The following is a 24,534-nucleotide window of genomic DNA, read 5'->3' as shown; positions in this document are numbered from 1 at the left end:
GAAACCTACTATCAAAACTGACGTGCCTTTCCCATTTGTAAAGTTTCTGAGCACTTAACTGAGCAGTTCTCTACGAAATCGATCTTTTTTTTTAATTTTAATTTTTGTATTTTTAATCCGACTGAAACTTTTTTGGTGCCTTCGGTATGCCCAAAGAAGCCATTTTGCATCATTAGGTTGTCCATATAAATTTCCATACAAATTTTACAGCTGTTCATGCAAAAATATGAAAATTCAAAAATCTGTATCTTTAGAAGGAATTTTTTGATCGATTTGGTGTCTTCGGTAAAGTTGTAGGTATGAATAAGTACTACACTGATATTTTTTTTTATTTTTTATTTAACTTTTTTTTTTAGGGGACATAAAAAGCTAACTTTTCAGAAATTTCCAGGTTGTGAAAAAAAATCTTTGGCCGAGTTATTTGTTTCAAAAGTGGGCAAACATGTGCACTAGTTTAAAAAAAATGGAAAACTGCGACTAGTTTCAAAAACGTTACCCAAAATTGAAAACTGTGCACTTTATGAAAATTTCACTAAAGTACTTTTTGATTGAAAATTTGATTATACTTCGAAAAATGAATTGAAAAATTTTTGCGACCAATATATCGATTTTTTGAAAAGTATTGATTCAAAAATTAACTCGGGCAAATATTTTTCGCACAACATGGAAATTTTTGAAAAGTTGGTTTTTGATGTCCTCTAAAACATATAAAAAAAAAATAAAAATAGTGTTTTTTGCAAATCAAGTTTTAGTGACAAAAAATTAAATTAAAAATCACCAAATTTAATTACCTACAACTTTGTAGAAGGGTGCAAGACGATCCGAGTTGATCCTGATGAGCTATTAGCAATGCGATGAAAAGAAATCGGCTTATATACTTGAAAGTATACAAGGGGTACCGTCAGTGGGGGTGACTATGGGTCAAAAAACGAAACACCTCTCGAAATTTCTTAATAACAAAAACAATTTAAATAACATCGAAAATCTTTTAACGTAGATTTGTTCTTAGATAGTTTACTAACATTTTCCCAAAATATGGTCGATTTTGATGAACACTACCTTAAATGCCAATTGTTTGAAAATTGACCCAATCTCACCCCTTAGAGGGGGTGACATTGGGTCAAATGAAACTAAAATGATGCTGAAATACAAAGATATGGTAAAAACAAGTCATCCAACAGCGTTTCTTGTTCGAGGAAATCGTATTGACACGCTACAATGTTTGAAGTGGAGATTTTCAAACATTTGGGTAGTTTTCGAGCAATTCTAACAATAATATTAGAAAAATGATTTTTCGAGAGGTCATTTTTGGCCAAAAACGTACCCCAACTTTAGACATCTGCCAAAATAACAGGATATGTTCTAGGAACGAATTTTTTTCAGCGAAGTCATCTTAAGATGTCCCCTACACAACCCTTTTAACAGAATTCAGTTTCATTGAAAAGAATCTGAGAAATGGTAAAATCCGTAAAAAATCACTTTGACCCAATCTCACCCCCCAGACCCAATGTCACCCCCACTGACGGTATATAGGAAGTATGCAAGAAAATATTTTTTTCTAGAAAATCACCAAAAATCAGGATCAACTCGGATCGTTTTGCACCCTTCGACAAAGTTGTAGGGAATTAAATTTCCTACAAGAATCTCACACTTGGACAATTTTGGGCGAGACTTGCGCCACCTAGCAGAAAATTACTGAAACGATGTTTTTCCCCATACATTTTCGTGATTACCATATAAACTACAACGACGAAAAGCGACCCCTTAGCCTTAACCGAAAAAAAGCCTTAACTCAAAATTGGCACAGTTACTTATTTTTGCATTAGGAATCGAGTCAGAGGATATCTCTGATGTCGATTTTTTTTATTGTCACCCTATTGCACATCTATTTCAAAGTACAACGCAATTATCTCGTTTAATCCCACTTGAGTTTAAGATGCAAAACATGCGCTCTTACATCAACTTTGTGGCCTGTACAGCCGACAATAATCTTCCTATGCCAAAGAACTCGATTGAAGGATACCAACTCCCGGGTCATTGTGAAAGCCAATCCTAAGTCCGGATGGATGAACAGTTTCACTCAGTGAGCAACGATCTTCAATAAACCAACCACAGTCAAACACTTTCAAGCTCAAGAGTTGAAGATACGGAAATGGAAAGGAGAGAATTAATACACATCAAAAGAGTTTGAATAATTTATCGCTGGAGCTTCTCCTAAGGTGCGTTCCAGTCCACTGGGTACCATTTCCCGTTTTCCCAATTTTCCCATTTTGGAGGACGACTCTTCTCATTCGCCCAATCAACATGAGCCTGAGCGCCGAGCTTTCACTTTGAACAAGTATGAGCGATTCGTCACAGCACACCAAATCCTTCTCCCATGAACCTTTATCATTCAAGCTATAGAACCAGAGTCGATTCCGAAGTCCGACCGCCAGGGAATAAAAGAAAGTGGTCTTCTCTTTCCGGGCTTGTCCTGGGTACGTACGAAGCCCGGTCGTCGTATAATAGCCTAGCACTGAACGTACCACTACTAAATGTATTCTCAATGCGCTTCGACTTTCTGAAGACTAGCACCAGTAGCAGGAGCCTGTGTCTGACGAAGATATCTGGTTCTGTCAAATGTTGGAAGGACCTATCGGTATGCAAGACGCATTTCGATATTAAGTGTACGCGCAAGAACGGGCAGCTCATATGGTCGGACACTTCTCTACCAACTTCTCAGCAGAGTACAGAGTGAAATCATTTATAACCAATCGGGAAGGGAAAACAGCAACCTTCTGACCGGGACATTAGGCAGAGGGTTGTTTAAATCGACCGGCAACAGAGTGGCCAATGAGTCCCACACACCAGAAGAGCGGTCAGCCGAAACGGAACAATTCAAAAATTTCCATGCATAATGTGGATTCAGAGATCCGTAAAATTAACGCATCATCAATCAGTTTGACTGATGGCTCGACGCTCCCGGGAGTATAAAGTATGACCCGCAGGTCCCCAGAAGTCCAACGTAAGGGCGAAATTTTATGGCCACTGCCCGTTCCACCCCCAACTCCATTCAACAACCGTACAGTTTCTTGCTGTTTGCGCTGAATGAGAAACGTTTTTCCCTCAGATTTTTTTTTCTTCTTTTCTATCAACACACATTGATGGGATTAACTTTGCCTTTCACACGCAAGCCATCGCGGCAGAAGGAAAAAAAAAGCTACAGAAGCGTAAAATATTTTCCCAAATCCTCAAACAACGTGGCTAAATATTTATTGCACGAGCGAGCGCGAGGTAAATTTCTCACTCAAACTTTTAACGCGATTGTTTGCGATTGATAGTGCGCGGTTAGACTTTTTTGTGAAAAGGGAATGACTATCACTGGCATGAAAAATTTGCAAAAATGTATGGGGAAAAGAAAAAATCGAATTTCCACCAAAAGATGGCGTTAAATGTGTCGAATCATTGGCAAGTTTGAAATTCTCAAGTAAAATTTTACGACAAGCAATTTTGTCGGAGACCGCTAAACAATCCGAGTTAATCCTGGACGAGTTATTTCACCAATTTTAGATACCGCTAAACCTTAACCGATTTCTCTCAAAAATTGGCCTTAATACTTATTTTCACCTAAGGAATCGAATCAGGGGATATCTTTGAGGTCGAACTTTGTATTGTCACCCTAATGTACACCCCTTGAGCACTTTAGTATACACATTACGTACCGTCAGTGGGGGTGACATTGGGTCTGGGGGTGAGATTGGGTCAAAGTGATTTGTTACGGATTACACAATTTCTCAGATTCTTCTCAATGAAACTAAATTCTGTTTAAAGGGTTGTGTAGGGGACATCTTAAGAAGACTTCTCTAAAAAAAATCTCGTTCCTAGAACAAATCCTGTTATTTTGGCAGCTGTCTAAAGTTGAGGTACGTTTTTGGCCAAAAATGACCTCTCGAGAAATCATTTTTCTAATATTTTTATTGGAATTGCTCGAAAACTACCCAAATGTTTAAAATTCTTCTCTTCAAACATTGTAGCATGTCAATACGATTCCCTCGAACAAGAAACACTGTTGGATGACTTGTTTTTACCATATCGTTGTATTGGAGCATCATTTTAGTTTCATTTGACCCAATGTCACCCCCTCTAAGGGGTGAGATTGGGTCAATTTTCAAACTATTGGCATTTAAGGTAGTGTTCATCAAAATCCACCATATTTTGGAAAAATGTTTGTAAACTATCTAAGAACAAATCTATGTTGAAAGATTTTCGATGTTATTTAAATTGTTTTTGTTATTAAGAAATTACGAGAGGTGTATCGTTTTTTGACCCATAGTCATCCCCACTGACGGTATTCTGTAAATCAAGATTACTCGAGTATTCAAACCCTAAATAGGGAAGCTTTATATAAAGTTTACTACCATCATCTGGGGCGAATCGGGACTACAGTCTGAATAGGGACAGCAGTGTTTAGAGCACTTAAAAGCTTGAAATTTGGTAAACGATGCTCTATTTAGGATGTTCTGTGTCTGTTCTATCCGAAACTAATCAAAAATATCAAAATATTGTACATGTTCGGCCCAATCGGCCAGTCCCTACGTTGTGTTCTAACTCTTTGCGGGACTGCCGGAACCAACAACTCACGGACGACGGTGGAGCTTCAGGGACGATGGCGGACGCAGACTTTTCTCACCGAACAAGTAAAACACGGTGGTTTTAAAGGCTCCGAGAGGCCACCTGCCTCCTCGGAGGTTCAACACAGAAGAACTTTATTTCACAATTTTACAAATACGAAACCTTAAATATAAATCACAGGAATTACATCACGAAGATAAACAATAACAAACGTGACAGTCTGTACTGTCAACCTACTAGCGCTCCCAGCGGTCAATGAGGGAAACACTGCGTGACCGGGGGGTAATACAAAATTATGTCATAATAGGGTCCGCGACCCAACAGTACAGTAACAAGGCTTAACAGCTGTTCCAATTCGCCACATGTGTCCCGTTTCACCCCAGATGACGGTAATTACTTAGTATAATGTTTATATAACTCTAAAAATTCAATAGTCAAGTTTGTAAACTTTCAATTCAACTTAATGTCAATATTTTACCATAGAAATACTAAATGAACATTTTGGAGTAAATATAACCCCTTTACCTTTGGGTCGTTTGATCGAAAGAATTGGTTTTTCATTGAAATATCGATATTTAAAAATCCTGTCCGGTCCATGTTTCGCAGCAATTACCGAGCTGTTGATACCGTAAACTGGGGTGACTTTGATAGCCCGGGGTGACTTTGATAGGTTTTTCAAATGCCCGTCAAATTAATATCTAAACATTTTTGAGAATTTTGAGTATGCAAACATTAAGAGATAGCTTATTATCGAACATATATGCAAAAATATGACTGTTACATTGGATGTATCAAAATTAGTGGCCAAATCAAATTTCTATCAATGTCACCCCGGGCTATCAAAGTCACCCCAGTTTACGGTACCTAAGCATCTAGGTTTTCTATAAAAAAAAACAGGCATACGTTTCATACAGATTAGCGAGAAACACATACACACAGAAGCACAAACACAGAGACTGCCAGACATATATTCAAATTTTGATTCTGAGCCTGGACTGGTTTATGAAAAGGCTTTCTTCAGAACAATAAGTAAGGCAAAACGATTTCATTTCATATTAAAAAAAAAAAAACAAAAATAATCAAAACAGATCTATACTTTTATAGCAAAAGAATATCTTTATAAGAATATCGTCCGTCCAGATCCGGCTCTTTAACTCTATAAAATAAACCAATTCATAAACATTAAAAGCAAATGTACTTATTTAAAAACATGTTTTGAACAACATTGATTGATAATCCTAAATATTTAGCGGTTGTTTGATAATTTAGCAAAATAGCTCATCAAACTTTGTTTTAGGCCAAGTTGAAAACTTATTGCAGACCAACTTTTCTTGTCTCAGCTACATTATGTCGGGCATCACCTTTACAAGTCATATACAAATAAAGAGGCCAATATTGAAACTGACCTAACTGATTGAAATTCACTCTAAAATTATTTTGCACAATTTATTCCCTATGCTCCAGCGAATTTTAATGCAATTCTGATCATTCTCTCTTGGACAGTTTCCATTGCGGCACAGCAAGATAAATTGAACACTCAATTATACGGAAAACTTTTTCTATCATGCAGCCAATTTTCATCCCCATGGTGGTTCGTCGTGAACAGATTTTATGCAACCAATTTCGCTTCATATCGAATCCCAAAGTTACTCTCCCTTCTAATACATTTTTTTCTCTGTTCCCAACTATTTTCCCATTTCCCACAGACCACCGAAGCCACACAGCCCTCTCGTGTCGTGTTGGATCGCTGGACGGCGGTGCATGAGGCTGCTGCAAAAATGAATATTCAATACAAATTTACAACGGTGGGGCAGCTAACTTGCTCATCGGCACCAGATTTGAATTAACTACATGCCGTCTACCTGCCCTGAAGGGGGCATCTGGTCACACATCACACCAGCAACAACAACAACAACAACACCAGAGCCACCATTGCCGGAAGCAGCATGGAGCAGCCCAAATTGCAACAGCAGCAGCAGCACAACCAGAACCAGCAACATCAGCAGACTCATCACCGTCATCAGCAACAGCGTCATCGGCTAACGAGAGGTTGTGAATATAAAGTAGTTAGCGGAAATCGAGTTATACTGCTGATTTAATCAAATTAGACATGCCGCTTTGATAAGACCTTTGGCCTGAAGCATTTTTTCCCCTCCGTTTCGACGACCAACGTGTGTGTGACCTGTAGGTTCAACCAAAAGGGGGAAAAACCAAAACAAATCAAACCCAAGTCAACAGCACAAAATCAACAACAGAAAGCCAAAACAAAGACTCCACGAGAGCAAGCACAATAGCAAACAAATATGAACACAAAGCCACCTCTCCAAGTTCCTAACTTTATCGGTAGTAGCACCTCATCTAGACCACAAAGTCCTTCGCTGTGCTTTTCGACCACCTCGTCCAAGGCGGACAAGAATGAGGTGGCGGTGACGCTGTGCGGCTGCCGCCGGGCGCCGACGTCGCAGTGCTTCTCCGCGATCGGTAAGTACCGTGAGTGAGTGGGTGAGTGAGTGGGAGAGTGAGGTGTTAACATTGTGCGTTTTAGTAAGCATTCCGGATTCAATTCATACACGCAGTACCCATCAAGTTGCAAGACATAGGGAATAATGGTTTAAACACGTTGTTGAAAAAAGACAAAAAAATAATTTTAATATTTTACAAGTTCTAAAAAATTCGTGAAATTTTTGCCTTTCTTACAAATGAAAGGTTTAAGAGCCAGTCCACGAACAGGGCATACCCCAGGCATACCCTTTTGTATGGGACGTCGTTTGGACCTCACCAATCTGCCTGAAATTTTTAGGTGTTGTTTGTACATATAAAACTAGCATCTGGCCAAAATATGAGCACTCTAGGTCAACGGCAAGTGGGGCAAATCGAGACACAAAGTTTGATGGTTGAAAAACGTCAAAAATCTTAAAAAGGCAAAATTCAATTTATTTTCAAAATTCAAAATGCATCTGAAAGGGCTTAAAAATGCAACAAAATGCAGGGAGAAGCATCCCAATTGGTTAAATCTAATGGCGTTATTGGCATTGTAGTGAAAAAATAGCATAATTTTCAAACTCAAATAAAAAAGTGTTCCATCCAGATATCAACTCGGTTCGACCTGCAGCTTGTAGGGGACATCTGGGACTACCATCTGAGACTGAGAATGCTTTGGGTAAAGCAGTTAAACATATTAAATAGACACTTTTACTTTTAGTGATTTTTTTTTTTTTGTTGTAAATTTGTGCTCGGGGGACTCCTTAGATCCCATTTTCTGGTGATAATTTTATCATATTCGTGTTTCTGAGACAATTTCACCATAGAAACATGCATAAAAATGTTTATTTTGATCCATTTGAGCCCTTTAAAAAATGAAAGTTAAAAAAAATAAGAAGCTGTTTTTTTCTGCTGTCATCTATTATCCTTGGAAACGAACTTGATTTTGAATAAATGTGAATCGAAGATTATTTAAATTTTATTTTTTAAAGGGCTAAAATGAATTAAAATATACATTTTTATGCATGTTTCTATTGTGAAATTGTTTCAGAAACACGAATATGATAAAATTATCACCGAAAAATGGGATTGAAGGGGTCTCCCGAGCAAAAATTTACAATCAAAAAATTCACTAAAAGTAAAAGTGTCTATTTAATATGTTAAACTGCCTTACCCAAAGCGTTCACAGTCTCAGATGGTAGTCCAAGATGTCCCCTACAAGCTGCAGGTCAAACCGAGTTGATATTTGGATGGAACACTTTTTTATTTGAGTTTGAAAATTATGCTATTATTTCACTAAAATGCCAATAACTCCCTTTAGATTTAACCAATTGGGATGCTTCTCCCTGCATTTTGTTGCATTTTTACGCCCTTTCAGATACATTTTGAATTTTGAAAATAAATTGAATTTTGCCTAAGTTATAGCCTTTTTAAGTTTTTGACGTTTTTGAACCTTCAAACTTTGTGTCCCGATTTGCCCCACTTGCCGTTGACCTAGAGTGCACATATTTTGGCCAGATCATAGACTAACATTAAAGACTGAGTACACTTTATTTTTTTGCTAATAATGTCAATCCAATATGTTTTTGTTCATTAAATATAATTATCTTGCGACCCATAATGTACCCCGAGGTATAGCCTAAAAAGATTCGAAGCTTCAGGTCAAATTCTCACTGGGTGGTATCATTATGTTTCTGAAAAATTAATTGCACGAATATATTTGTCGGAGTTTCATCATTTTGTAAAAAAAAGCTCTATTTCACCTCTGGTGATATCAAATCGGGTTTTTTTTTTAAATGAGTCGGCTTTTATAAAGTCTGGTTGTGATAGATCTAATTAACAATGGAGCATTTCCATTCGAGCAGTTTTTGCACTTTTCTACAATATATTCCTTATGGGAGAACAGTCGAAACTGGTTCTCGATTGTTTAATTTTAAAAAATCTTGATAAAATAAGGTCATCTCTTAGTATCATACTAGAAAGAAACGTTTTCGAGCAAGCATAAAGTTTAACAATTCTAGCAAAAGGCAAATAATGAAGTGAAATTAATATTTCAACGAGGTAAACATTTTTTTTTCTTTCGACATTATTGAACCATTCTACATTGTTAAGCCAAGTATTCTCACCTAGGGTAACCAGCGCACTCAAAACTCTATGATGCAAGATTGTATGCAACGCATTTTTTTATTTTAAAACTTTTTACACAAAAGTTCAATCTCAGATGTACTTCTGAGTGCATAATTGGCAAAGGGAGCGCGTGGTCGTAAAATATATTCGGAGTGAAAAGTGATTTTTTTTTGTGTGTGCCTTTTGTTTCGCATTTTTGTCGTGTATTGTGTGCTGCGAGGAGAAGATTACCCTCTGAAAATGCAGCGTTATAAGTGCATAATTGGCAAAGGGAGCGCGTGGTCGTAAAAAATATTCGGAGTGAAAAGAGATTTTTTGTGGTTTTCAAAGCCCTTCCTATGTCATGTTGATCGGAAGGCACGGCGTCGGGTGGATTGTGTTTAAATTTATCGATTAAGGTTTTATTTTTTTTTTGCGGTGAAAAAGCCATTTCTATATAATGATCGAAAGACGCACTGACGATTTGGATCGTTGAGTTAATTGTGGAGCAAAATAACTGTGTGTGAGTGATTTTGTGTGTTAACCAGAAAGACGTTCCCATAGCATCGTTGCTCGGAAGGCTCGCCGACGGGTCTGTTATGAAAGTCCTCCCCATAGCGTCGTAGCTCGGGAGGCATCGAAAAGCCAATACCTTTTCCTACTAACCCAAAAAATATTAATCACGTGATGCTTGAAGGAGATGCTGTGGATTCAACGGTTTCAAGCGGTATCAACAAGTATATAGCGAAAAACTATGTGCTTGATGAGTGAGATACTTCTGTTGTCTATTTTGTGTCCAATAAAATGTTTCATTTTGCATCAAGAACTAATCAAATTTTCACCAGTATCTGTTGAATGCACATTATTCCAAGTAAAATTACTCAGAAAAACTGCAAAATCCTACAATCACCATGCGTCTCCATCGAACAAGCGTAATCAATTTTATGGACCATCCACGATATGGTTATTCACCCATTATATAAAAAGCGCTCAACACAACGTCTTGCTAATGACACCCAAGGAGAAAGGCAGCAGCAGCAGCAGCATCAGCAATTAATCCAGATTATCTTTTCCTTTGCGTTCTCAGGTGTGCTGTTACTGGTCCTCGCGTATACCGCCGTGGGATCGGTACTGTTCATGACGCTGGAGGGCGATACCGACGACGGTGACATGATCGAAAGCTCGGTGGCAGCATCAAAACCATATCCCAGACACGACGTAGTTAGCTCAGAATTAAGACTCAAGTAAGTAACGTAGAAAGCAAGTTGGTTAACCCATGGTTGGAAGTTTCCAAATTGTAATTAACAGCACAGTTGAGACCTGTTTCGAGGTGAACTCAGATGCAGAGATGTCTGACTTTTTTTAAAATCAGAACGTTTTTGATAGGCATTCTAGTTGCACAATTGAATTTCTCAGACACATCTCATTTTCTGCTAATTGCTCAAGCTACTTTCAGGAGCCCTAAATTGCAAGAAAATGAGCTTTTTTGTTCCTTGCTGCTCGTCTTAATTAAGTTTCCCTTCGAACAAATTCTCTGCTTCTTTCTTCGAAAGCAAATTTCCGCTAAACAGATAATGAAAATCTGTAAGAAACACAACAAAATGCTGCGAAATGCAGTTTCAGCAATTAGAGTTTAGAGTTGCTTTCGTTTCTTCGACTTGAGTAGAAAGGGGGAGCTTCTGTGCTACTTTTTTCTTGTTCAATTTGAAAACTCGCGCTAACAATCTGACCAACTTTTATCAGCGCCCCTGCAGAGTTTCTCCAACGCTTATTTTTCTCACTTTTCCTCCTTTTCCAGAACTGTAGATCGGCTGTGGTCCATTACAGAAGACCTAAATATATTATACAAGGAAAATTGGACACGACTAGCGGCTCAGGAAGTGCAACATTTTCAGGTACTTGGTGCAAAACTTTTCAATTACTCCGAAAACCCATCCCATCCGATTCACCATCAGATACTGTTTTTTTTTCTCTCACACGGGTAGTCCCGAGTAGGTAGAAATTGCAAAATATAGTTGCAAAATATAGTTTAAAATCATATGTTGCAGAGTAAGCAGAAAAAAGTAAGCATTATATAATATTGTTTATTTGATTTAGAATTTAAAAGTGAATTATATACAAATATTTAAAAAGCACACTACAACTTTTTTTTCTGGGATTTTATTTGGATATTTTTGGCAATATTGCAAAAGATGAATCAGCAAGAATATTGTACTTTTGTGATACGACGAAGTTGACTTTATAGCTCCTAAGTATATAAAAGTATGGCACAGAGCGACGGTGCCGAATACCCAACATTTACACTTAAAATTTTTGGGCGCCCGTCGTGGGATTCGAACCGGTGACCTCTGGATTGTGAGTCCAGTGCGCGGTCCGATTGATCCACACGATATGAGCTAAGATCTCAAAGTTCCAAAAAAGAGAAATCAAAGCTATTCAGAGAAATGTTCACATTAAATATGAGGTTACCGATAAGAAATCCAAAAACTACACTTTTGTTATTTTCACCTGCTCGGTGCTGAGTATGTGGTAAATACGAACGGATGCTCGGCTCGGCCCACGGTTGGCGGAATCACACGGATATATTGGAATAAGTTGCTCTCTTGGGAGAAACCACACGTACGATTTTTCCATTTCCCTTCCAGTAATGGCTTCATTTCTTTTTTAGTTTACATTAGAGCATCCATCCATTCTACTTCTCAAGTGTTACGGACCACACGGACCGAGGCCAAAGCCCAGTCGGTGAACAGTGCCCTGCCCCTTGGGGTGTTGTTGACCACGTCGTCTTATGTTTTCTCCGCTCGGAAACTTCCCAGCTCCGGATGCTTACCCTTTTGCGCGGGTGTTCTCCATTAGTTGTGCGAATGACCATTCGGGGGTTGGAAAAAAAACTTCTTGATGTGTTCACCACCGACGACGATATTGCAAGAGCTTTCCTCTACTGCTGCTGCTGCAGTGCTTTATTTCCCAGGCACGATTTTGATATAAAATAAATTTTATGTTGCTCGTCCCCGCCATGTATTGGCGAAAATAAAAATCACTATAAGAGTTTTGTTTCTTTCCGAACCACACTAACAGTTTGTGGCAAAATGAGTTTCACTTTTGGCCAACAGTTCTTGTCTGTTGACCGTGCAGGGATGATTAACACCGAGCAAATTCATTTTTCATGCCCGTTGGATGATTTTGAGGTGACTTCTGTTTGCACTCTGCGCCACTCTGAACCTCTTGAAACATCAACGATGAGTTGTTTGTTAGTGGGTAAAAAAAAAGTTTGGACGGAACGTAAAAGTTTTGAAGCTCCATCCCAAAAATGTTGGCACAAACATCACGAGACCGAACAAATTTCTACTCCACTTGTGACGGGCGCTGCTCGCTTTCATATCATAAAGTTGCAGCGTCATGCTCGTGGGACAAATTTTTGGGCAAACAAACTTTTCACTTAAATTTATCTCCTTGCACAGATAAGCGTTTTTTTTTTTTTCATAAATATGGGCCTCCGAAAACATGAGCGATGCAAATGAGAAAAAATACCCGACTCGCATTTTTCAAATTATATTATCAAATGTTTGATTGTCCAAAACTATTTGTCAAAATTGAATCGTGATGAAAAAAGTGTTTTAAAATGCAATGATTAGGCAAAAAATTAGGCTGTTTCGTCGTTCGAGAATGACAGGAAAAGTAAAGTTTCACGACGGAATTGCAAAAAGGGCTTTTTTGTGTGCTCGTACAAACTTTTGAAAATTTGCCCGATTTACATGACCCTTTAACTCCAACTCAAGCAACTTTACGGTATCCCTGCGTTTGCAACCCTTTATGGCACAGTAATTGGAATGAACGATTTTTGAACACTTATTATTTGCTCCAATAGATTAGAGATGTTTTACACAAGGTAAATGCATGATTAATAAACTTCAAGTACGCTGTTGAGCTAAACAAAAGCACTAACAGTGCAGTAACAGCTCTAATTCGTCAAGATGAATGTTCAATATCGGCACAGCAAAGTTCAGAGCAAACACAAAAAAGGAAAAATAAAATTATCCATGCAAATCGCCCCATTTCCCCACGCTCACAGCAGCAGCAACTAGAACGAAAACCAGCTTGCGCGCGTACAGTACAACTTGAATTTATGTTGCTCGCCCATTATCCATAAAACATGTAATCCATTAGATTTTTTGTTGTGTTGTTTTGTTTCGACAAACCTCTTTGCCGCAAGGCTTGACCTCGATCTCGATCCACTTATCTGAGAGCAAAAGCAGCGGCAGCCGAGAGCCCAACTGCCTCGTTTGCTTATTTTCCCGCAGGCTGTATTTAAATAGTTTTAGTCCCACGTCGATCTCTATAACAAATGATATGATTTCACCATATATAGATAGAGTAGACTAGACCCGGCACAAGCAGGCTCGACCCCCGTCGAAGAAGTTCGGCACTATCAAGATATAGAATAACGATAAACAACTTGACTCTCAAGGCTTGTGTAGGCACTGCTCAATTTTTATGGCCAATGTTTACACCCATATCTGCGGGTTTGGTCGTCGTACACGAGTAAGCAAGATATTTTCCAATAAATTTATCTTCCCAGCCCAAATCGTTTCTGTCCGAGGATGCTTGGACCTCCAGAGTCCGGAAAAGAACAGTATACTGTTGGTATTGGTTGTGACAAGCTTCCATATTTTGTCTGCTGAACTCTCGTCTTGTTTCTTCCTCTCTTTTTTTTTTTTTTTTGTTCGCAGGACACCATCTTGAGAGCGGTACGAGCTTCCAGGTCCCAGCAAGTGACGAACGTCCAGAGCAACGCCAAACCCTACAAATGGACGTATGCTTCGGCCTTCCTCTACTCACTGACATTGATAACTACCATCGGTAAGTTTACCCTTTCCAGCAGACCTTGGCCGAAGAGAAATGAAACTCTGCAGAGTGAGGCTAAACAAACATCGATATTTGAAACCATTCTTCTGATTCATCGACAACATACTGGCTAATGCCGAATTGGGCATGTAGTGGACCGTTCCGTTTCTATTCAGGGTGTACTTTTGCTCCACTACACAAAGTAAAGCTTCTCCTCCTGTTCTGAGTAGGTAAATTGCATAGTTAAGCAAGCGGAACATGATTTCTGGGGTTCAATCTGGATTGCTTCCTACGAAAAGTTTTCCGGCTGTCTTGGAGCAACAAAAAAAAGGTAAAGAGAAACAAGCCTCAATCGTGTCCTCTCCTGTAAAACCCTATGGTATCGATTTAGAACGATAAAGTTTCGTAAAGCGGTACGATATAAGGCAGGGTAGAGACAAAAAATCAAAAAACTTCCTGGAAGGATTCTCCTAAACGATGTGAAAATAAACAAATGCCGAAAACGCCGGACCCAAATCCTGAGCCGGAAAAGAGAAACTTTCTTAATCCTAAATCAACCAAAGTAGGTATTTAATTTGCCAAACATTCCTCATTATTGAACCAAACAGAAGGTTGAATTGTCTACGAGCCTTCACAAATAACCACAGACAGATTGGAGGACATCCCCGCTAGTTGTTTGTAGATAAAAAATGAGGAACTCATATTCATATGATTTTATATTCGAAAGAATTTAAACACTTGAAGATCTGGCTATTCAAACTCATTCAACAGTACCGTCAAACGGGGTGACTTTGATAGCCTGAGTGACTTTTATAGGTTTGAGATTTTTCAGCAAAATGAAGAGTACAAATTATATACGTACGGAATGCTATGGAATCATACTGACCATGGTAGAGAAATGTTCAAAGTATACTTAAAAAGAAGTTTTCATTAAATTTTGAAATGTTCAAATAGTGAGTTAAATATGATTAGGGAAATGTTGATGAAAAAAAAAATTTTTATTAAATTATTTTTATTAGGTCTTTTCCGGTACTGAGACCTGGTTAGGACCGAGTTGGCTTTTGTGATTATATTTTTCTTAAAGCTAAGAGTAATCACAGAGGATCGTTGATGAAAAGCATTATTTTAAAATTCTCAAAGTGTCATTATTTTCTCAACGATTCTGATTTCGAATCGGAAAACGAAATGAATTTTTAGCTTCTTTGGACAATTTTACTCTAGGAGAAGATAAAATAAGTTTGTAAATAATAAATATTATGTGTTTTGAAAATATTTTTCAGAAAATCATAAAATTTAAAGGCATTTTCAGTAAAAAACAATACATATATAATGTGAAAACTTGTGATTCATACTTCGAATTCAATTTAAAATGCAATCGATAATTCTATTAACAAAATTAGTAATACAGCCATTCCACGTCAAACAGGAAGTCTCTAAATCAAAAGTGCTCCAATTTGGCTCAAATTTGGAGCGGGGATTCTGTGGCCCAAATAATTAGACCGGTATTTTTTTGTTTGGTGATTAGGGTGGTCCTATCCCAAATAGGGTAGTCCATAAAATTGCATTTTTTTCGATTTTCGCAAAAAACACATTTTTCAAAAAATCATATCTCCGGAACGGCTCAACCAATTTTAGAGCGCCACAATTCAAATGAAAGGGTAATTTTCGTAATTGAAAGACGCAACTTTTGGTATCCAGACATGTATAGGTCATCGCTAAAATTTTCAAGTTATCGCAGTTTCGCGTTTTTGCGCGAGGCGCGTCGAAAACCCCAGTTCTTATGTTAAAAAATCATATCTCCGAAACGTGTTAATGGATATTCGCAATTTTTTTATATGTTATGTAAAATATCACAAGGAATCAGGGAACAATATTTTCAGACATGGGCTCTTTGGTCCCGAGACCTTGAAATCGGCAAATGAAATTTCTTAGGACTTTTTCAAATGTTCTGCTAGTTTTTTTTTATTTTGGGTTCTCCGCCAACTCACACAGCAGTTGCCTCGACCCCTCTTCGATTTGCGTGAAACTTTGTCCTAAGGGGTAACTTTTGTCCTTGATCATGAATCCAAGGTCCGTTTTTGATATCTCGTGACGGAGGGGCGGTACGACCCCTTCCATTTTTGAACATGCGAAAAAAAAGGTGTTTTTCGATAATGTGCAGCCTGAAACGGTGATGAGATAGAAATTTGGTGTCAAGGGGACTTTTATGTAAAATTAGACGCCCGATTTGATGGCGTACTCAGAATTCCGAAAAAAACGTATTTTTCATCGAAAAAAACACTAAAAAAGTTTTAAATATTCTTCAATTTTCCATTACTCGACTGTAAAAATTTTTGGAACATGTTATTTTATGGGAAATTTAATGTACTTTTCGAATCTACATTGACCCAGAATGGTCATTTTTTTCATTTAGAACAAAAATTTTCATTTTAAAATATCGTGTTTTTTCTAACTTTGCAGGGTTATTTTTTAGAGTGTAACAATGTTCTACAAAGCTGTAGGGCAGACAATTTGCGAAAATCGACTAAAAACGCAATTTTATGGACCACCCTATTTGGAATAGGACCACCTTAACATTCCAACGCCCAAGGCTCCAAAAAAGTTGGAACGGTAACTTCAACTCGCTGGTTCTCGGGCATTACTCAACCAATCAAGATGATTCTTCTTTCCAGTGATTTGTTAGGATGTCTAGATGATTCTAGACCTTTGCAGAACTTAATTTGATCAAATCTGTAATTTTTGCTATCAAAAACATCGTTCCAACTTTTTTTTTCGCGTGTTAGAAAAAAATCGCCAAAAATTCCGCGGAGGCAGTCGTTTGCAAAAAAAAGTTGGAACGATGTTTTCGGTCGCAGAAATTACAGATTTGTTCAAATCAAGTTCTGCAAAATTTTAGGATCATCTAGACATTCTTACAAATTACTGGGAACAAGAATCGTCCCGATTGATTGAGTTATGCCCGAGAACGGGCGTGTTGAAGTTACCGTTCCAACTTTTTTGGGAGGCTTGGGCGTCCGTGTAAGTTGGACATGCGTTGGGCGTTCCAGTGTTAATCGCCAATCAAAAAAATACGGGTCTAATTATTTGGGCCAAAGAATCCCCGCTCCAAATTTTAGCCAAATCGGAGCAATTTTGATTTGGAGACTTTCTGTTTGACGTGGAATGGCTGTATAACAAATGTCAGGCAAAATTGTGACACCGCGGCCGGCAATGGACGGCTGCCATGGTGGAGAGGTTGGAGTTGGTTCTTTTCCCAGTTTCCAATTCCTATGCAACTTAGGCTTAGACAATCATCACATCACATGGCGAAATCCAGTCTGCAATCCGCTAAAATCACCGTCTCCTAGCGAAGTGAAGTGATATAGATGCTGGCCAAAAATGTTCCCCAAGGCAAAGTTTCACTGCAATCAAATGTAAGATGGAACAATCGGCAAACATAAGATCATAGCGAAAAAAATGACCTTACAATTGCAACGAACTAGAAACTGCTAGAGTAGTAAGATGTTACCAGCTTAAAGCATGTGGAAAATTGTGAACAACGTTTTTTTTCCTCCTGTCGTAAGCTCACGACACCTTCCTCACCCGCCTTAACACACAGGAAATCGTCAAGAAAGTGTTTATGGCGATGTCAGAGGAAAAGTATGAGCTGTTTATTTTCCAACTCACGCCCCCGCACTCTATTATATTACTATCATGTTGTTATGTGAGCGGGTGCACAACAATTTCCACCATCACCGATCCGGATCCGGAATCCACGACGCGGCAAAGGGAAAACATGTCAAGAGCCAAGTAAGACAATGGCGAGTACAACTCTGTCCGCAAGCCGGTGGATAATTTAGCACGGCGGGCGCGGACGAGCCAAGTCAAACACATCTCCATGCCATGATGATCCTACACAATTAATTTTCCCCCGGTGTATCGAGCACAGGTCCGGAAATGCACAACGAGCCTCTTTACTTTTGCTGTTTTGAGGAGCCCGTTGAGGTTAAGAAGTATGTTAGTTAGACTGGTTCATGTTTCTTTAATTAAATAATTTCTGTGTTGATTAAATTTCTTATGTGTAACAAATTAAATTGTCTCCCAGGGTTTTTTGATATACAAAAATGTCAAGCATTTTTTTGATAATCTACATTTTCAATTTGCTTTTTTTATTGCAAATAAAGCTTATTCCATTATGATAAATTCCCACAAAAATAACTTAATTATCCGTAAAGAAGTTCATAGCAAAAATAATCATAATAATGTTACATAAGAAAATGTTGACTCAGGGAAATTGTCATCATGATATTTTGCAGAAATCGGTAAAATTCCGATCGGTAAACCTTCACCTGAAAAAAAAATTAACATCGGTAACACGGTGTGTTCCGTTGAACAACTTAGTAAGTAGAAAAGTATTTTTTTCCAATGAGGATTCAGTGGCTATTTTTCAACTCAATGTTAACTTGTTAAGAGGCAGTATTTGTAAATATTGCTCGGTTTGTTCTAGAGGTCGTATCGAGGTGCTCCGATTTGGATGAAACTTTCAGCGTTTGTTTGTCTATACATGAGATGAACTCATGCCAAATATGAGCCCTCTACGACAAAGGGAAGTGGGGTAAAATGGGCTTTGAAGTTTGAGGTCCAAAAAACCTAAAAAATCTTAAAATTGCTCGCATTTCCGTAAAACTTCATCAATTCCAACTCTCTTAGATGCATTCGAAAGGTCTTTTGAAGCACTTCAAAATTCGACTTTTTCTCTTAGCTTTTGCAAATTACTGTCAAAAATGGATTTTTTTTAAAACCTTAATATCTTTTTGCAACAGCCTCCAACACCCATACTCCCATAGGTCAAAAAATAGGTAATTACATGGACTATAAGCCTACGGAAATAACTTTTTGGCTGATCGCAGTTTTTCTCATAGTTTTTCGATTTTTCTAGAACAAACATTTTACAACGTTAGTTTTTGCCCTGTATTCCGCCATAGCGGCACTTTTTGGTCTCAATTTTGTCATATTCGAAATCCTCGGACAGTTTCACGTATATTATAAGTATTGGAGTTGTAAATTTGATTTAAAATATAATTAAATAAAACATTTTTGAAAAAAGAAATAGATCTCATTTACCCTGTGATCAATACGTCAAATGCTGTATCAAGTAGGCGAAAACCTTTTTTACCCCTAATTAAACAAATTGTTAAAAAATATTTTAATTCATTCTTAATGGCAATTTTTCCAATCAAATTTACAACTCCAATACTTCTAACTTACGTGAAATTGTCCGAGGATTCCGAATATGACAAAATTGAGACTAAAAAGTGCCGCTATGGCGGCCTACCGGCCAAAAACTAACGTTGTAAAATGTTTGTTCTAGAAAAATTGAAAAACTATGAGAAAAACTGCGATTGGCCAAAAAGTTAATACCATAGGCTTATAGTCCATGTAATTACCTATCTTTTGACCTAAAAGAGTATGAGTGTTGGAGGCTGTTGCAAAAAGATATAAAGGTTTTAAAAAAATCCATTTTTGACAGTAATTTGCAAAAGCTAAGAGAAAAAGTCGAACCAATCCTGGATGTCTATGGCACATTTTGAAGTACTTTAAAAGACCTTTCGAATGCATCTAAGAGAGTTGGAATTGATGAAGTTTTACGGAAATGCGAGCAATTTTAAGATTTTTTAGGTTTTTTGGACCTCAAACTTCAAAGCCCATTTTACCCCACTTCCCTTTGTCGTAGAGGGCTCATATTTGGCATGAGTTCATCTCATGTATAGACAAACAAACGCTGAAAGTTTCATCCAAATCGGAGCACCTCGATACGACCTGTTACACATTGGTGAAAAACTCGCTCTTAAGGTTAATGTTAAAATTCTATCGAGAAATTAAAAGTGTACATGGGAGTTAAACTTTCTGTCAAGCTTCTGCGAAGTTTACCATGACAGTTGCGAAAGTTTAACTCCATGTTACTGGCTCACATCTCTCTTTTTAATTTCTCGATAGGTCGCCTTCGCTAAGGTGTCGTGATAAGGTCCAGCTTTTGTTGTTAAGCAATCGAATCCAGAAATGAAATGGTCAGTTGTGTTGGCTCGAGCTGGGATTTGAACCCCGATATACCACTTACGAGTCAGATAATTGCAAAGATATTTGGCACCTTTGGCACCATGAAAGAAAGGCTCTTTCCCAACATTTTGAGGCTTTATCGACCTCATCGACATATTCACTCTAAGATTAGCTTCAATGTATTGTTCAAATCTGTACCCGGGCAAATTATTTTTATTCGGGCGTCTTGGTTCTTCCAGCCTAGATTTTGGGGTGATGTTAAAAAAGCTAAAAATTTGATAGCTTTGAATCGGAAAAAAATATTGGAGGTCAATTATTGATCTCCCCGGGCCGACGGTAATAACAAAATTCATGCCATTTCAATAACAAATATTGTTAAAATAACAAAAAGTGTTATAGAATCTTCTTGAATAATCCATTTTTGCATAAGGGTTTAATAACAGTTTATGTTATCATAACAAAATTTGTTATTGGTCTGATATTGGTTGACAGTTGACTTGGAAGAATACCTCCAACTGTTATTGGGATGATCGGATTAGTTGTTAAAATAACAAAAAATAATAACAAAGATTTTTTCGAAGAATAACTAAAAATGTTATTAATCTGTTATTACAATAACAATCCAATAACAAAAAAATCATAACGATGAATAACACATCTTGTTATAAATAACATAAAATGTTATTAGCCTAGTATTTTCAAGTATCAAAAAATGTTATTCCCACGTTATTTCCGTCTGCTCGGGCAAATATGTAAGTTAGTGTTTCCTAAGGCATATACGAATTTTGATGGATATATAGTATTATATATACATTAGGGTGGGTAATTTTTTTTTCGAAAGTGCTTGGATCCGGCTGAAATAAGGGCCATCTTTTAGGGGTACCCATAGGGACTCCCATACCAAATTTGAGCGTATTTAGTCGAAAACTGGCTTGTCGCTGGGGGGTTAAAGTTTACATGGAAATTACTATGGGAAATGCGCGAGATTACTTCAAACGCTCCTACAAGCTAAGCGACAAACTTTAGTCCACACTTACACTAGGTAGCCGTGTCGGGGGTGGTCCAAGGAACATTTTTCTCTAAGGGTTCATGGTTATACGTTCAACCCTGAGCATGCGCAACGCAGATTTATCCGGCGGCGCCGGATTACTTCAAAATCTCCGTTTTCATGTTCAACGCATGCTACGAAACTACGTTAATAAATGGCAAACACGACGCCAAACGTCAACCCAATGGAAGCATGAAAAACATTTCATCCAATAACATGACGAGACACTCAGTAAAAAAACTTGTGCCAGCTTCCACGCCGTGTACCGTGGAAGTTCCGTGAATCAAGAAAATTTTAAAAAAAAACCTCCATTGGAGCTTGGCCATTTGCTAGTGCCCACGGTAAAAAAAATGCTTCACAATTAAGATGCTTTATACCAAATATCAGACCTGTCGGATTTTTTATCTTAAAAGTTTTTTGTACGAAAAACACCGTGAACATTTTTGGCCGCAGTTAATTGTATCTATACTGGTATAGCAAAGCAAGACAGCTTCCCGGTTTTCACCAAAAGTCTTCTTAAATTAAAAATTAATTACCATTATGACCCTTGGGCAACCATTGAGCAGCGATGGAATAATCATCACCAAACGAAAATCTTTGGATGTTCATCAAGAGAAAAAATCCAAAGGGAGCATGGTTCTCCTCTCTCGCGCACGGAAGATCGGTAAAAGGAATCTAAAAAAAAATCATCATCTTGATTTTTCGGCGAAACATCTTTTTCACTACTACACTTGCAAGTGTAACGTCACACGTCGAAAAATGACCTGTAATATTTTGTAGATGGGCAATGTGTATAAACAAAATTAAATTAATGATGGTGCTAACAAGGAAATTCAAAAAAAATCATCAGCAGATTGATTTTCTTGGAAAATTTCGGGAGCGATTTTCTTTTGCGTGAATTGCCTCCTCTCTCTTTCGCGGGTGAAGAAAGTTCGCAAGCGAAATTGATTGTTTAGCGATTTTTCCATCCCTGCCATTGAGTTAAAAATAATAAGAAAGTTGAAAACCATAGCTTAAATTGCGGAAAGTCCAGTAGTTAATTGTCACACCCAATGATGTTCTACAAACATTCAAAGAGCAAGATGAAATGAAAAGTGTGCAATTAAATGTCCCTGCAACAATTAAAACTTGCACCAGCCTAGTGGGTGACGAAGGCAGAAAAAAAAACTTTCATAAATTCTTATGTCTACGAAGACTATAGGCACTATAGTTACAACTCCAAGAGGTACCCCGAAGACGCTTGGTTACTGTATATGAAGTGAGCTATCATTCCGGGTGATATCCACGCTGGAACGCCCGAGATCATGCTCCAACCATCACCGCTCATCCAACACAAGCTGCATACACACTTGTTGGTTGGCGTTGTTGTAGGAAAACTCTGTGGAAGATAAGCTTCTTATGTAAGAAGCACAGGAAACTTCTTTCCTCACTTTTCCATTTCATTAGAAATGCTGCAACGCGTCCCTGTACTTGGATACGTTTTTTCTCCCCAACACTACTCCCACAACAGGCAGTGGCCATCATCGGGCAAAACCGGAAGGGGAACGTGACCCATGTTGGTCCTTGGATTATAACAATTTTAATAAGTCATTAGTCAGAAAAGAAAGAATCATACATTGATGAAAAGGTTTCGAAGACTTGGGAAGAAATACGTTTCATAAAAAGGCAAAAAATAAGAATAATAACACCAAAATTAACAAGTCATGTGTATTCAAGAGCAAAAGTTGTTCAATTTGATTACGCCAGTTGATGGTTCATTTTTTTTTTTTTTTTTTTTCAAACCGGAAATGCTCTATTCTACCCCACGCTCCCTCGCTCCTCTAGCCTCAAAGTGTGAAGTGGAGCCTGAAATAAAAGTTTTCCCTGGTACATGCGTCACGGCTTGTGGATTAGCACGGCTCGTGTCGCCGCCCGCCCCAAACAGACAGAGTGTTATTTCTTTTATTTTAGCCCGTATAAAGTTTCATGCTAATGCTACTTAGCCACCTTCCCGGGGATGCCATCTCGGGTTTGGTACGGTTGTTGTTCCGTACGTATAGAGTTCCCTGGTATGCGATGGTGCTCTCGCATTTCTAGCTCTATACAAGGAGGAGAGTTTTGTAGCTCTTTTTATTGAGTGTTTAGAGACTGCGGGGGGAATATGGCGAAATTCGTTTATTGGGGGCTATTATGTAATATGGCTACATTGCAGGATTTACACCTACTTGGACACCAGTTTAATGGGCACGAAATTCCAACGACACGATCAAGACAAGTGTTAAGGTATGCTGTTCAACGTTTGAAACCGGCTTATTTAAAGGAGAAAGAAATGTAGAAATTAAATGTAACTTTAAAAAAATATATGAACATTATAAGCTGCACAAAAAAAAACATCCACATTAACGACCCCCGGGTCTTTTGTGGTCTCTATTGCAAGTTTCTGCTCGAACCTAGGAGTCCGAAGGCTTGAATGGGGAGAGCACCCAAACCTCTTTCTACTCCAAGGAACCTTCCACCCCAGTGTTTGAACTGACGACCTTCAGATTGCAAGTCCAACCGCCGCCAGCGATTCCACCGGAGTAGGCTTGGTTTGGTGTGTTGTTTGTACTTATGGCATGGAGACGACTCCTACACCTGAAATGACTTAACGGCCTAACAACCAAGGCCGGAACCGACATATTACTTCCTCAACCGATGGAAGGTTGCAGCAGATGGGAATAAGTTGCACATTCGAACCGAATTCAATTGTAGCCCCTCAGGTCAGGGACGAACATTATTAACAGATGTATCACTCACCTCTGAAACTATTTTCAGACACCACCACCACCACAATCATGCATATTCAAACCCTTTCATGGCTCGGTTTCGAATGTGACCACTGAGTATTTACCCAGCTAGTGGAGACTAGAAAACTGCCAGCCACAAAGCAAAACTCACACACATGGACGCAGCATGTGGACAGTGTTATGCTAACATTTTCTGACCGTATAATATGTGACAGTTACGTTTGCTGGAAAATGAGGCCCAATCCACCGACCGACCCAAAATGCCTGAAAATTTAAGATTTAAAACAGTTTAAAGAGTTATGGTACAGAATCTGACATTCAAACAATGATAAAAATTAAATTCATCAGAATGATACGCGAAAATTAAAATTCAAAAATTCCTAAAATGTTACGTAGAATTGGGAGATGTGCAGGGTCATGCTCTGCCATAACCACAATCGTGTCTTACAAGGACTGTCTAAAAATTACGAAAATAAAGTTTAAATACTTCCCTGAAATTTCCCTGCATCAATCCACATTTAACGATGTGTTATTTCGTGGAAAACGACTTGCCTAAAATGTATTCTTTTCCAAGTAGGACCAATCTCACATCATTACCATTGATATTATTCCGACACACTAAGGATCGTTAATCGTATCCTT

General features: G+C 38.2%; 1 protein-coding gene across 1 annotated transcript in view; it reads left to right on the top strand.

The window, feature by feature from the left end:
• Nucleotides 1-24,534, top strand: part of LOC6031526 (potassium channel subfamily K member 2) — a 126,970-nt gene that overhangs the window by 87,545 nt on the left and 14,891 nt on the right. Inside the window, 4 exon segments of the mRNA XM_038254091.1 lie at nt 6,318-7,092; nt 10,286-10,442; nt 10,997-11,093; nt 13,929-14,058. Of these exon segments, the coding sequence (XP_038110019.1) occupies nt 6,915-7,092; nt 10,286-10,442; nt 10,997-11,093; nt 13,929-14,058 (562 nt within the window). The 5' untranslated portion in view covers nt 6,318-6,914.

The sequence above is a fragment of the Culex quinquefasciatus genome, chromosome 2, assembly GCF_015732765.1.
Source record: "Culex quinquefasciatus strain JHB chromosome 2, VPISU_Cqui_1.0_pri_paternal, whole genome shotgun sequence".
NCBI classification, from domain to species: Eukaryota; Metazoa; Arthropoda; class Insecta; order Diptera; family Culicidae; genus Culex; species Culex quinquefasciatus.
This window is presented reverse-complemented; position numbering and strand designations above follow the sequence as displayed.